Source organism: Eurosta solidaginis, chromosome 3, assembly GCF_040869045.1.
Source record: "Eurosta solidaginis isolate ZX-2024a chromosome 3, ASM4086904v1, whole genome shotgun sequence".
Taxonomy (NCBI): Eukaryota; Metazoa; Arthropoda; class Insecta; order Diptera; family Tephritidae; genus Eurosta; species Eurosta solidaginis.
In genome coordinates, this window is record NC_090321.1 from 267,175,460 (window position 1) to 267,190,918 (window position 15,459).

Below are 15,459 nucleotides of genomic sequence, written 5' to 3' on the forward strand. Positions count from 1 at the left end.
TGGTACTGAAAATGGCAAAACACCGTAAACAGTTGTCCTTTCAACCTAATTTGAAAAGAAATGAAGGAAAAATATTCCAATATACATCGATTATCCAACTTAAAAGGACAAAATGAAATGAATAAACAATCTTCAACCTTCCCCAAACAAAGATTGCCTCAACCATCCAGGTGATAGACCAAATACCAGAGGAGGCGAGATTGTACCTTCCTTAGGTCTATTTGAGCCACCACTCCTCCTCCCAAAAGTTTGGTAATTAATTTCAAGCAGAGTCAATAACACTGATAACCCTAGTAAAATACTTTAAAGAACTGGACCTATGTTATCCCGTTCTACCTAATCCGAATTAACTTGATTCTAAAATAGAAAGATGCGTATATGTAATAAAATTGTTTGGCTTTTTTCACTGGAAGAATCTGCACTGATTCTTCTTCCAATGGTAACTACTAAAAAGATATCCAAAGTATCATCTCTAAATAAATGCCCTTCTGCTTTCTGGAAGTTGATAATGTGGAAGTTATCGCGGCAAACTTTATTTTAGAGTATGCAACATCCAACTAATTCAAGCGACTGTTGCTGTTGATACTCTTGAATTTGGCTTGCTCAGACCTCTAGTCTATTTATATATCGCAATTAAGATATTATATCGGAAGTGGAAGAAAACTTCACGGAGGTTCTGCTGTTAACCGAGTTTATCATGCTAAGCACTCATGGCGGACCTTTAATGGGTTTGCCTTTGCTTAGACTGGTAGGTAAGAGCTTAGCCTATTCCAATGTACAAAACAGAAGTTGTAGCAGAGTGACGCTAGTCTTATCAAGAAGAACGCGGTTTTTATATTACAGGAGGTGACCGACCTTATCAGCTCGCTGTAGATACCGTTTATGTTATACGGGTGTACCCTCATTCTAACGTTTGTGTTATTTATTGCCAGAGAGTGATGTCCCTCTCTACGAGGAGGGTTTGGTGTTAGACAATTGTGTCGTGTAGTGTCACATCTGGTTACAAATTAGTAGAATATTTTTGTTAAGCATCTCCTTATGATTTAAAACCTAAGAAATTGTACCAAGATGTTTAAGTCATGTTCAGCGATCATAAGGAGATATCCCTTAACTGTCCTTTTCGTGGTGGCAGTCTTGCTGCCGTAAAAACACTCCTGGAAGGTTAAAAGTAGTGTTACTGATGTAAACGCTCTTTTTTTTCACTCCACAAATTTTCTGAATTCTGTGGATTTCAAGCTCTCTTTGCTGCTGGCGTGCGGTACCGCGCGAAGACTAGAAGCCCATTTGACCCAAAAACTTCTGGATTCCTTTTACATTATGTCATTTGCCGGATATAACTATCATACTTTTTATTCAATTTTTAGTTATTTTTCCCTTCTTTGTTTTCGTATGCCTGTGTAAAACTCGCAATTGTCGATGCTTCAAAGAATAAGGTTCTGTAGATCCATTTCTTCGACAATGTACATCACTGACATGTCATCCACTTTAAACATTAAATTTTTACATCTCATCTTCTCCCACTCCTGGCAAGCAATATTTGCGGAGCTTCTAATCAAGCAACTCGTTGTCTTACAGTTTCAAAGGCAGTATCATCTAACTAAGTAACTGTAAAACTGCAATAGGTATATAATATCGCCTGCAATTGCTTACACTTGTTCTTGTTCACGCCTTCATTTTAAGAGCGCGCTGCTGCTTTTAGAAGCCTTCAACATTTGTATCCATTACGAAAACTTGAAGCGTAATGCAATTTATTCCTGTATTTGCTGTTTTCATTTTAGGTTCTCAAGGTTTATATGTGCATTGCTAGAGGATATGCCGACATTTGATGCTGTATTGATTTTCTTTCTTCATGTAACTACTAACTATTCCCCCCCCCCCCCCCCCCCGCGCTGACTGCGGGCTGTGTTTTAATATATTTTTTTTTATCTACTTTTAAATTTTGTCTATGTCTTGCAAAGAGGGTTGTATAAACCTGTAAAGCTCTAAAAAATGCAGCTGTGAACTCTTTTAACTTAGTCGCAGTTAATGCATAAAACACATACATACATACTTTGTGGAATAAATGGGAGACAACCACCCAAAGCGATAGATTCGCAACACAGGTTTGATGACTACTTCCAAACTGGTGCTAATCGGGTGCACAGTGAGACAGTTGATAGCCACACTTGCACGAACATCACCTTAGTCAATCAAGAGCAGCGACTATCTCAGAACCGTATTCGAATAGAAAAGCATTCACCATGTCTGCAAGGGACGGGGGCATTTTCCATTTCGTAGAACATCACAATTTTAAAAGTGTTGGTTGAAAGTACTGCGAGAGGACAGATTTACAACTGAACTTCCTCTTAATGCGGAAGTTCTGCGACAGTTCGAAGCTGCTGTTGTTTGTTGTTTCTGTAGCGATAAAGACACTCTCCGAAGGTTTTGGGGATGGTGCTTTGCCGGATCAAAAAAAATATATTTCCTGCGATCGCAGCCGAAATATGAATTTAAAGGCCATTTTCTCGACTGATTGTTAAAATGTATCTCTACTTTAAACATAATATCATTTTCTAAACAAATTGAAGAGGTAGTCAATCCAGCCGTTAGATTTTGTCGACTTGACAGCGCCATCTGTTTGGTTTATTCCCAAGACACAACTGAATGCCATATGCAATCATTTTCATTTTTGTTTCACGTTACTGCACGATCATTTTTTTGCTTTTTTAATTAAAAACTTTTGTCCGGCATGTTTATTGGGTCCATTAGAATTTATTGCATAGAACTAAGGCAATCACATCGGCTTAGTGGTCGCCCCGAGCGTTGATGACCCATTTTATGGTGATTCTATCACCCTTGATAGAACTTAGGCGACAGGTCCTATGATAACTGTCGAAAAAATATCTTAAGGGCTTCAAAAGACTTAGGTTTGTATTCGAATAAGCCCGAATTAAAAAAAAAAAAAACAAGTAAGGTGTCTAAGGTCGGGTGTAACTATTTTTTCCAAAGATATGCCTTATTATTATAGTCTACGAACCGATATTTAAATATTTTATATAAAATTGGGCGTGGTCCCTAACCAGTTCCGTCCATTTTTACTTGAAAGACTTCCTTTTATAAAGAAAGTATGAATTCCCAATTATACTACGGTATGTTAATTTTTCTTCGAGTTATGGCTCCCGCAACACAGAAAATTGTTTAGTCAAAAAAGGCGCAGTGCCACGCCCATTTTCAAATATTTTAACATTTTCTAACTTTTTATTATAATTCCATTTAGAAAGTTAAATACCATTGATATTAAGCTCTTTTTCGCAAAGGCATAGCCAAAGTATTTTATACAAATGTGGGCGGTGTGCTTAACCGATCTCGTCCATTTTATCAAGAAAATTTCCTGTTATAAGGAAAATATGTTTGCTCAATTCTATTGTCAACCGTTATTTTTTCTTCGGTTTTAAAATAATTTTATATGCGCCTAAAATCAGTATTTTTTTGCATATTTTGGGTTGCCCTACTTATAAATAAAAAATGTAATTTTCATATCTCGCACAAAGCGTTAAGAAATGGATATACATATTTCTTTTTCTCTTATAGTACAATGCTGCTCGAAAAATGGCATCCAGAGTACATACAACTGCGTAATGTAATCGAACGTTCCCTGCAACACATCAAACAAAATACAACAAAAGCGACATCAGAAGACTTAGTAAAACGTGTACAAAAACTAAGTGAAACGCAGCTTGAGCAGGAAGTTAACAAAGCGTTAGGTGAGTGGTATAACATCTATAGAGAATAAAAGCAAAGAATTTAAGAACGATTAATAATAATAGAATAGTCTTTGGAAAACAAATATTTAAACGTTTTCTATTATTTATTTTAATATTTGAATAGAACTTTCGAATGACAAAATCCTGGCGGTGTTCCGAGAATGGTCGTCACAATTAAGTACGAAAAATGCGGTGTCAGGCGAAAGGCTGAGAAAAATTAAAGATCAACTCACTATGAGTCTGTCCTCAGACAATTATACAACGCTAGTGTAAGTTATAAATAAATTGTAAAGTTAAATTTTTTTTTATTTTAACCCTTTTTTTTATTGAAATTTTTTGATTACGTAGCCTTCAATGACCTCAGAGAACTCATCAGTTTTCTGATTCTTTCGTGTTTACTCTTAATTTTAATGTACTTTTTGAAGGCGCATAAGCTTATAAGAATGAATTGAAAAAATGAGAATAATAAAATATTCAAATCATCAAAATGCGATAAAATTCTAACAACAAGTCTTACATATTAAAATCAGAATGTGACTTAGTTCTGTCGCCTTTAATTGTAGCTAGAATAGCCCATCCAACCTCGTTCGTATATTGGATAAAACAACGCCGCTTTTGTAGAGTTATCCTAACACAAAGTTTGAGGTTTCCTGAAGATACTCATAACTGAGGCCTTCTAAGTTTCACCGACAGCAGCATTACACGCCATTCTGAACATCCCAACTGCAAGCCTGGCATATAACCTTAACCAATGCAGCTATAGAAAACATTGGCTGAAATGTTCAACTAACTTCCCCCTGTAGATGTTTCTGATCATCTCAAGTCTAGCCCCAGACTTACAACACACTCAGTTCAGTTGATCCAATTACTGTTCTTAACACTTTCAAGGAGCTATTAATATTTTTAGGTTTTCGAAAGTGAAGTTATTCAAACATATTTCTTGCACTTAACTCTTTGCTTCTTGTGGCCACACTATGTAGAGCCAATAGAGGGTTGACGCAAGCGTGCGGATATGGCACAATATACAATGCTCGTGTATAACCATGGTTCCAAAGTACAGCGAAGGTGTTCGCTTTTTACTGTGTCGATCCAGAATTAAGTAGATCCAACATGCTGCCAGATTACTGCAGTGTCTTTTAGGCAGAAATTATAACCGTGAAGAAAGCAGCAAAAGTTCTGGAGGAAGGGTGCTTAAGCTGCAATGGTGCCAATGTTGATATATATATTCAGGCGGTAATTTGCGCAATAATCTCACACAGTACTTCATCAAGAAGTGTCCTGAAATGCAAAGAAGTATTGGAGAGATTTCCCTCAAGCTCTATCATCCATGATGGGTTCCTGGCTTTAGATATCTTCAGCAAATTCGGTATACGGGCTTATCTGGAACCAGAATAGATTGCTATTGGATATGAGCGAAATCGGACTAATGAAATTTGGTAGGTTAATTAGTTTTGTGACGCAAAATAGAAATTCAAAAAAATTTGGGAATATAGGCGTGGCAACAACCACATTTAGAAGAATAAAATTTGGAAGTTTAACAAGCTGTAAATCGAAAGCTCCTAAAAATATTACATAGAAATTTGGCATAGACACTATCCTTGCCAAGTTATATAGACTGACAGAAGATAATCAAAATCGGTTAAGAACTACGCCCACATTTATATAAAAGATTTTTAATAAAATAAGCTATATCTTTGCAAAGAAGAACTTTATATCCATGGTGTTTCATTTTCCAAGTGGAATTATAACAAGAAAAGACAAAAAACTAACATTTTTGAAAATGGGCGTGGCACCGCCCCTTTTTGGACCAAGCAATTATATACGTTTCAGAAGCCATAACTCGAAGAAAAATTAACGGATCGTAATAAGACACATGTTTTTCTTATAGCGTGAAGTATTTTTATTAAAAACGGATAAGATCCGTTAAAGACCACGCCCACTTTTATATAAAAGATTTTTAAAATGGTCGTAGCCGAAAATAATAAGCTATATCGTAGTGAAAAATAGTATTGTATCAATGATATTTGACATACCAAGTTTTATTGTAAGAGGAAATTAGGAGAAAATTTTTCTTCTAATGAGCGGTGCCACGCCCCTATTCCGATCGAGCATTACACAACATTTCTAGAGCCTGAAAAAAATAAATCCTTGCATACAAAATTCGAAAAAGTAGTTTATCTGAAATGAACTGTACAATTGAAACTCACGCTGAGTATATAATGTTCGGTTACACCCGAGCTTAGACACCCTTACTTGCTTTTTTTTTTTACCAATAACGCCCACTTTATCACAAATTATTATATAATTAATTTTCTCACCCATACCAGTGTTGCCGGCAAATCGAATGAGCGCTCATCAATCGATCCAGACAATGAAGACCATGAAACATATTTGAGTAAATTCAAAAATAAAGTATTTGATAAATTGCGTTTTCTTATTGAAGAGCAAATAACAAACGATCCTGACGTCATCAAAGGAAGAAGAAAAACTGTGCAGGTAAAATTTATTTAAAATTTTATCCAGGTCATAATTTAATATATGGAAACTAAAAGCTTTCTTGCTGGCTTCAGTAAGCAACAAAAATTACCTTTATATTATTTTGTATGTATATATGTGTGTATGTTGATGTGTTTTATAACCTCGCGTGCTTGAGATTTTGTCAGCTTCTGTTGTTGCCTCTGTCTTTTTTTCATTAACGTAATTGCTTGTGACAATAGCACATGAGTAACAAGTTTACATTTTTATAAAGTTACAAAGTAATAAATAATTCGTATGACAGTTTCGGCTGACTTTTGTCGGTATTCATTGTCGGTTGGTAAACGACATTTGCTTTTATTTTATTGTTATTATTATTTTTTTTTTTGTTAGTTGTAAGATGTACAAATTTTATCCATTTAAAAGTTTTATTACGGTCATGTTAGCAATCGTCAACGTGTAGTGATTTTGAACTTTCACACATATTTTAGTGTAGGTAACAAATCTCCATTATACTGATACTCCCACCCAGCTGGAAATCATAGGCGTTACTAAATTATAGAAGGTTGTGAGATATGTAAGAGATACTAGGCAAAGGATATATCAACTGCAAAACTTTTCTGAATCTTCTGTGATTAAGAGTATTTGATGGTTTGTTTAGGGGCCAAATGAAGGGGATTTGATGTTCTCTCCACAGCGCATACAAAGTCGGTTCCAATATTCGTTCACTTCATTAAGCCATGTTTGTAGTGGGAATTCAATAAGCATTGCACTAATTTTGACATCTCCTACTCGCTTCTTCCGGCCAAAAAAAAATCATACTTCTATTGTCATAAAAAATTAAAATAATTAGGCAATTCACAAGGTCTCCTATTCGCCGTATGTGCTATGCTTTAATCAAATTTTATATTGGAAACCATAGAAACAACTCAAGTCATGAAATTTTACATGAATACAACACTTTTGTGAATTGCCCAAAAATTTTGGATGAGTGGCTGGAAAACACGCACTTTCCAAACTCTCATCCAGCATAGCCCTAATTGCGTAATATTTTACGGCTTTAATAGTTTATTAAATGTGACTCAGTGTTGTGCAGTTTTATTATTCATCTACGAGAAAAGAAAATATAGATTTTAACTTAACGTAACGAATTTAAGGAAATACCGCTTATTTGAAACCTTCTACTGACGTTCGAATCGCTAAACTGTTGAAAAAATCACTCCAATATGCTGTATAGCAAAATGGTCTTTATGAAACTGCTTTAGGAGTAGTACAATTATATTTCACAATCATACTTCACTTCGAAACTGATAGCGTGTTTAAATCAAACCGATTACTGATTACATAGCTTGCGCTGCTTTTATACTCTCCGTTGCTGCATTCGCATATTTCTACTAAAGTCTAGACGTTTCGCCCTCTAGAACTGCTGTATCTCCTGCTTGGTAATTGAGCTACATATATGCGTGTGCATGTATGAGTAAAAACTTCGGCTTATGACTACATCTATGTGTGAGTTATCTCTTGTTGTTGTTGTTGTTTTTGTAGCGATAAGGTTGCTCCCCGAAGGCTTTGGGGAGTGTTATCGATGTAATGGTCCTTTGCCGGATACAAATCCGGTACGCTCCGGTACCATAGCACCATTAAGGTGCTAGCCCGACCATCTCGGGAACGATTTATGTGGCCACATTAAACCTTCAGGCCATTCCCTCCCTCCCTACCCTCAAGTTCCATGAGGAGCTTGGGCTCGCCAGAGCCTCTTCTGTTAGTGAAACAGGATTCGCCGCGGATAGGTGAGGTTGACAATTGGGTTTGGAGAAGCTATATATTGCGCTGGCAACCTGAAAGGTTGCGCTACACAGCCCCTTAAATCTGGTATTTTAGTCGCCTCTTACGACAGGCATACCTACCGCGGGTATATTCTGATCCCCTAACCCGCTGAGTTATCTCTTCGTTGCCTTTTATATATTTGTGTAAATGATGATTGATGTGTTCAGGTATATATGAGTGGCTGCTTCATGTTTTTTATTGTTGCGTGATAGTTTATTTAGTATAAGCTTAGTGATGCTGATATTCGTCACATTAATAATTACGAACCTTTCAAAGACCAAGTAAACCTGGAATAACCCCCAAATGACCCGGAAGTGAAGCCCAAAATACCCTGAGAGGTACCCTTGAGAGTCCCAAAAATTATTAATTGAAAAGAAAATGTTTCCCATATGCTGGTACCCATCTCGACACATGATAGCGGTATGTTTAAGCGTAACTTGTTGTTGTTTTTTTTTTGTTTTTGCTCTTTGCGTTATCTTCAAGAAGTCAAGTGTTCTTAATTTATAAAAGAAATCAATTTGGTGACTAACCATAAAGATCTGATGTTGTCATGTGCCCCAGACGGTTAGGGGGCTTAGAATATACCCGTGGTAAGTATGGCTGTTGTAAGAGGTGACTAAAATACCAAATTCATTTTACTATATGTGCAGCGCAACCCTCTGAAGGGCTTCTCCAACCCAGTTATGAACCTCAGCTACTCGTGGCGAATCCTGCTTCATTAACAGCCGATATTCAGGCGACCTAGAACTCCTGACGGATCGGGGGCCGAGTGGCCGGTATGGCCTAGAAGGTTTCATGTGGTCATACCAAATCGTTCCGGAGATGATCGGGCTAGTACCTTTATGGTGCTTGTTACCGGAGCGTACCGGATCAGTATCCGGCAAAGGGCCAATAACATCGATAACTCTTTCCAAAGCCTTCGGGGGGTGTGTTTATCGCTACAACAACAACAACATGTTGTCATGAGCTAAGTTGGCAAAGCTACATATATCAAAAAAATTCTTACAGGTACTCTCAACTTCTAAGTTGTACACACTGGCGTTCGATTGACAAAAACATTTCGATGTCTAAAATCCTAAATTGAAAATATGCGAAAAATATTTAACAGCTGTAATATTTTAAAAGCTTTTAGATGACAAACTGTGAGGACCAAATAAATCCTCATTAATTTGGCCCACACAAAACGACCCCACAACATATTTGACACGACATTAACACAACAAGTGGCCACAAAAGGCTCTAGCAACACGATCAACCAACCAGTCTCAGCAACGCAACGAGCGGTCGCATCATTTAACAGCGCTCGCAACATCCAACAGCAACACGGTGACCATGGCAACGCAACCATTTGAGCTAGCAACACCAAACACAACAGCCATAAAAGGAGCGACACAGCAGCACAGCAGTGAGTCAGCACGGAGCTGTGGTCGTGACCAGAGCTACTAGCGAAGTATATCCCTATTGCAGTTGACCTTCTCTATGCAATAGGAATCCACTTCATAGGAGCGAGTCGTGGAATGGTGATTGTGGTTGACCTTCTCTAGGCATCACCCCAGAGACCAAAGGCCCCGCCACAGTAACGCGCAACCGCGACAGGTGACACCCGCTCACCTCCGTCAGTAGAAGTACGCCGGCAGAGGCCGCAACAGAGCGGCAACGCACGTAAACCAGCGCAGAGCGCGGCCGCAAAGCGCAGCAGAGGTCCGCCGACGCACAACGTAACCAGGGTAAGCCAACGCGAACCGCGGCAGCAGAGGTACGCCGACAGAGGTCACGTCAACGCGGCGACGCATAGCGCAGCCAGGGTAAGCCAGCGCCAAGCGCGGCGGCAGAGCGCAGCAGAGGTACACCGACAGAGTAATACAAGTAAGCGCCGACGTAGGGGGCGCGACAGAGCATCGCCTCAGCAATACAAGTAAACGCCGACGTAAGGCGCGTCAAGGCACCGACGCCACATACCAACGGGATCCGTCTAACGGAACACGGCGACAGAGCATCGCCTCAGCAATACAAGTTGACGCCGACGTAAGGCGCGACAGAGCACCGCAGCAGAGAGAGACGCCGTCATAAGGCGCGTCAAGGCACCGACGCCACATACTAACGGGACCCAGCTAACGGAATACGGCCGGACCGCTAAGGCCCGCCACCGCAATCAAGGATACCGCAGGATAATCCAAGTGAAATTGAAAATGAAGTATACAAACACGTTTTATTTTATATTATAGAATTTAGAACCAATAAAGAGAGTGAAGTTTTTTATATTAAATCGATTTGCAAGGTGCCCCTTTAATACAAATTTATTGTAAACGAACCCTGGGCACGGCGAGTATACCCCAGCAAATATCAAAGAAGCCACGGGGCACGAAAAAGCTTCGTTACAAAACTTTTCGCATTTTCACCTTTTTGTCTTAAGGGTAGATGTCGTTATTAGACACTTACACGTGCCAGATAAAGGATCGAAAAAAAATTTGATTGAGCCATGTCCGTCCGTCCGCCCGTTATCACGATAACTTAAGTAAATTTGGAGGTATCTTGATGAAATTTGGTATGTAGGTTCCTGAGCACTCATCTCAGATTGCTATTTAAAGTGAACAATATCGGACTATAACCACGCCCACTTTTTCGATATCGAAAATTTCGAAAAACCGAAAAAGTGCGATAATTCATTACCAAAGACGGATAAAGCGATGAAACTTGGTAGGTGAGTTGAACTTATGACGCAGAATAGAAAATTAGTAATATTTTGGTCAATGAGCGTGGCACCGCCCACTTTTAAAAGAAGGTAATTTAAAACTTTTGCAAGCTGTAATTTGGCAGTCGTTGAAGATATCATGATGAAATTTGGCAGGAACGTTACTCCTATTACTATATGTGTGCTTAACAAAAATTAGCAAAATCGGAGAACGACCACGCCCACTTTTAAAAAAAATTTTTTTTAAGTCAAATTTTAACAAAAAATTTAATATCTTTACAGTATATAAGTAAATTATGTCAACATTCAACTCCAGTAATGATATGGTGCAACAAAATGCAAAAATAAAAGAAAATTTCAAAATGGGCGTGGCTCCGCCCTTTTTCATTTAATTTGTCTAGGATACTTTTAATGCCATAAGTCGAACAAACATTTACCAATCCTTGTGAAATTTGGTAGGGGCTTAACTTCTGGGACGATAACTTATTTCTGTGAAAAAGGGCGAAATCGGTTGAAGCCACGCCCAGTTTTTATACACAGTCGACCGTCTGTCCTTCCGCTCGGCCGTTAACACGATAACTTGAGCAAAAATCGAAATATCTTTACTAAACTAAGTTCACGTACTTATCTGAACTCACTTTGTATTAGTATATAAATGGCCGAAATCCGACTATGACCACGCCCACTTTTTCGATATTGAAAATTACGAAAAATGAAAAAAATGCCATGATTCTATACCAATATGAAAAAAGGGATGAAACATGGTAATGGATTGGTTTATTGGCGCAAAATATAACTTTAGAAAAAACTTTGTAAAATGGGTGTGATACATATCATATTAAGTAGAATAAAATGAAAAAGTTCTGCAGGGCGAAATAAAAAACCTTTGAAATCTTGGCAGGAATACTGTTCGTGGTATTATATATATAAATAAATTAGCGGTATCCAACAAATGATGTTCTGGGTCGCCCTGGTCCACATTTTGGTCGATATATGGAAAACGCCTTCACATATACAACTACCACCACTCTCTTTTAAACCCCTCATTAATACCTTTAATGTGATACCCATATCGTACAAACACATTCTAGAGTCAATCCTGATCCACCTTTATGGCGATATCCCTAAAGGGCGTCCACCTATAGAACTATGGCCCACTCCCTCATAAAATACTCATTAACACCTTTCATTTGATATCCATATCGTACAAACGCATTCTAGAGTCACCCCTGGTTCACCTTTATGGCGATATCTCGAAAAGGCGACCACGTATACAACAACCACCAATATACATCATTCAACCACCACTCCCTTTTAAAACCCTCATTAATACCTTTAATTTGATACCCATATCATACAAACACATTCTAGAGTCACTCCTTGTCCACCTTTATGGCGATATCCCTAAATGGCGTCCATCTATTTGCGGGGAGGCTGAAAAATGCCTAATGCACCATAATTGCTGCCGTCGCAGCAACCGTGTGTCCGTAGACTAAAAAACAGCCCCGTTCTGGAACCGTCGTCCACCCCGGCACCACTTTCGCATTACTTCAGGGTGGCGTTCCATATATCTCATTTTTTAAGAGCCTACTGTTGTCCCTGCGTCCAGGTTCCCGCTATTTGCTCTGAGTGTCCATTTAATCGCCACTGCTTTGCATGCGTATTTCTCTGCGTTCCCTCTCAGCATCCATCAGGCGTGTCATTACTATAAATGCCATTTTGCTCACTGCAGTCCAGCATTCTTTCCTGCTGCACATATGTGAAACTAAATTTCTCGTGGTAGGTTCCTCCCCAAAGACTCCATGCAAGGTGAGTCTTTCTTCGTGGAAACGGGGGCTGTAGAACATGACGTGTTCTGCGTTTTCTAACTCTGTGGTACACATTGGGCAATGAGGATCTTCCTCTATCCTACGCTTCCATAAATACTCTTTGAAACCGCCATGTCCACTCATTATCTGCGTGAGATGGTAGTTCAGTTCGCCGTGCTTCCGCTCATTCCATTGAGCTACGTTCCAAACTAGTGTGAAAGTACAACGCCCTTTACTCGAGGCCTCCCACCGTTCTTGCCACTTAGCTATTGTTTGTGTCCTTGCTCTTTTCTTGTCTTCTTCAGATGGTCGCTCGATATTAGTGTTATACAGATCGGCCATTTCGCTTGCCAGTAAGTCCACTGGGATTTTCCGGGTTAGAACCAGGATCGCGTCGTCGGACACCGTCCGATAAGCACTTGCTATTCTTAAAGAAGCAAGTCGGTACGCTGCTAATATATATTTTTGATGGGTCTGTATAGATCCATACCACACTGGTGCTGCGTATAGTATTATTGAGCTGGTTACTGTGGACAATAGCTGACGTATAGCTTCGCTCGGACCACCAATCTTACGCATTGTTCGCATAAGTGATCCATTAACTTTGGTAATTTTCTCCCCCACCGCTCTGAAGTGCTCTTTGAAAGTTAACTTAGAGTCAATGTGCACTCCTAAGTATTTTAAGGAATCCTTTGAGGTGATTTGATGATCCCCGGCAGTTAAGACTAACTCGTTCGCCGACCGTTTGGAGCTTACTAATACCACTTCCGTCTTTTGGCTAGCCAACTCCAGTCCTGTATTGGTCAGCCATTCCTTTATCCTTGCTACGGCGTCATTACATAATGCTTGAAGCAGGTCCAGTTTCTTGGCCACTACTACCACTACAATATCATCAGCATATCCCACAATTTGCGTGTTTTCTGGTAGATCAATCTTTAGCACCCCGTCATACATTACATTCCAAAGCGTTGGACCGAGAACAGATCCCTGTGGGACGCCTCCTGTGATTTTGACTCTTTAGCTCCTTTATCCGTGTCAAAAAGAAGTACTCTGTCTTTAAGATAGCTACCTATAATTCTGCGTAAGTAAGCTGGAGTGCCGAAGCTTTGCAATCCAGTTCGCAGTGTTAAAAGCATTATTGATGTCCAACATAATCAGTGCACAGAACTTCCTCTTATTTTGGCCTCCAGAGATAGCTTCTCTAGCTATATTGACGACTGTTTGTATTGCACCTACGGTGGATCTTGATTTGCGAAATCCATATTGACTATTCGATAAGCCACTTGGTCTTTCTAGAGTCAGCTGTAGGCGCTCACTAATTATACGCTCGAAAATCTTCCTTAGGGAATCCAGCATACAAAGTGGCCTATATGAGGATGGTTGGTCCGGCTGTTTACCACGTTTCAGCAATAGGACAAGTCTTTGTCGTTTCTACGGGCGAGGGAACACGCCTTCTTGCACACAGGCATTAAAAAGATCAGTAAATAATGTAGCCCTAGTTGTAATCGCGGCTTTAAGGGCTATGTTTGGTACTTCGTCGGGTCCTGGGGATTTGTTATCAGCAACTCTTTTTGCAGCGTCCAGCACCTCTTGCTCTGTAATTTGCGGAATTTCCGTACTTTCTAGATCCTCGCTTGGATAAGTCCAGCGATCTTGCGCCGGGAAAAGTGTTTCAACAATAATATTCATCAGTATCGGGCACGTAGGTTGCTGTGATATCGGTCCTTTAACTTTGGCCATCACAGTTCTGTAGGCTGATCCCCAAGGATCTAGGTCGACATTATCCAGCAGTTCCCTAAAGCATAACTTCTTGCTCTTTTTTATGGCATTTTTAAGTGCCTTCCCTTGTGCGACATAGGTGCTGTGTAGCTCTGCATATCGTGGTGATGAGCGTGCCCTTTGCGCTATTCTTCGTGCTTTGTGGCATTTTCTACGCTCTTCCGCAATTTCGTCATTCCACCAATATACCGGAGTGCGCTGTGCTTTTCCGCGACTACTGGGCATGGCAGCATCACATGCCATACATAGCAACTTAGTGATTTGAACCGACTGGTCTGCCGCATGCGATTCTCGTACTATGGCGTCCTTCCAGATAATGTCAAATATTTGTGGGTCGAAAAGGTGCTGTTTCCATTTCCTACTTTGTCGATGTCTTGCTGCTACCGTTCGTGGAGTTTCGAGCAGCTCTACGCTAATAGCTTTATGGTCGCTGTGTGTGTAGACGTTGCTTATGGACCATTTTGCTCGTCTTGCTATTTCGCTGCTAGCGAAGGTGAGATCTATAATGGATCGTCTGGTACCTGTATCGAAGGTATATATCCCTGATTTATTTAGGAGTTCTAGCCTCAAAGAAGTAAGACTTTCGAAGAGAACTCTCCCTCTTTCGTTGGTTCGTCTACTTCCCCACACAGATGACCATGCATTAAAGTCTCCACACACTAAAAGCAGGTGTTTACCTCGTGCTTCAATGGTGATCCCGTATATCATGTCTTCGAACTCGGCGATGGTCATGCTCGGAGGGGCATAGCAACTGAAGACGTATATACCGTTGATTTTTGCCCACGTGAATCCTGCTACCGTTGGCGTCATAATTTCCTGTGGGAGAAATTTCCCTGGTGCCCAAATTGAGGCTTTCCCTGCTGAATCTGAGAGCCAACCCTGCTCCTGGCGATTTTTGTATTGTTCAGAGAGTACCACTATGTCATATCCTCCTTCATAGACTGTTTGGGATAATAGCTCTTGGGCTGCCTCGCAATGGTTTAAATTGAGCTGCAATACCCTCACGAGACAGTCATTTTGCTGCCCTCTCGTTGTGGGCATTTAAAACTGCCTGCTGAATGTTGTCCCCCACATAGCGCGCATTTTGGTGCATTTTCGCAACTTGCAGCCTTATGACCTTCCTGGCCGCATTTCC

General features: G+C 39.9%; 1 protein-coding gene across 14 annotated transcripts in view; it reads left to right on the plus strand.

The window, feature by feature from the left end:
• Nucleotides 1-15,459, plus strand: part of LOC137245527 (protein qui-1) — a 304,290-nt gene that overhangs the window by 197,559 nt on the left and 91,272 nt on the right. For all 14 annotated transcript variants that reach the window (XR_010951337.1, XR_010951338.1, XM_067776347.1 and 11 more), the window contains 3 exons: nt 3,571-3,743; nt 3,868-4,012; nt 6,071-6,239. Coding sequence is in view for 12 of the 14 variants with exons in the window: in XM_067776347.1 (XP_067632448.1) it covers nt 3,571-3,743; nt 3,868-4,012; nt 6,071-6,239 (487 nt within the window). In the remaining 2 variants the exon portion in view is untranslated. The remainder of the gene's footprint in view (nt 1-3,570; nt 3,744-3,867; nt 4,013-6,070; nt 6,240-15,459) is intronic.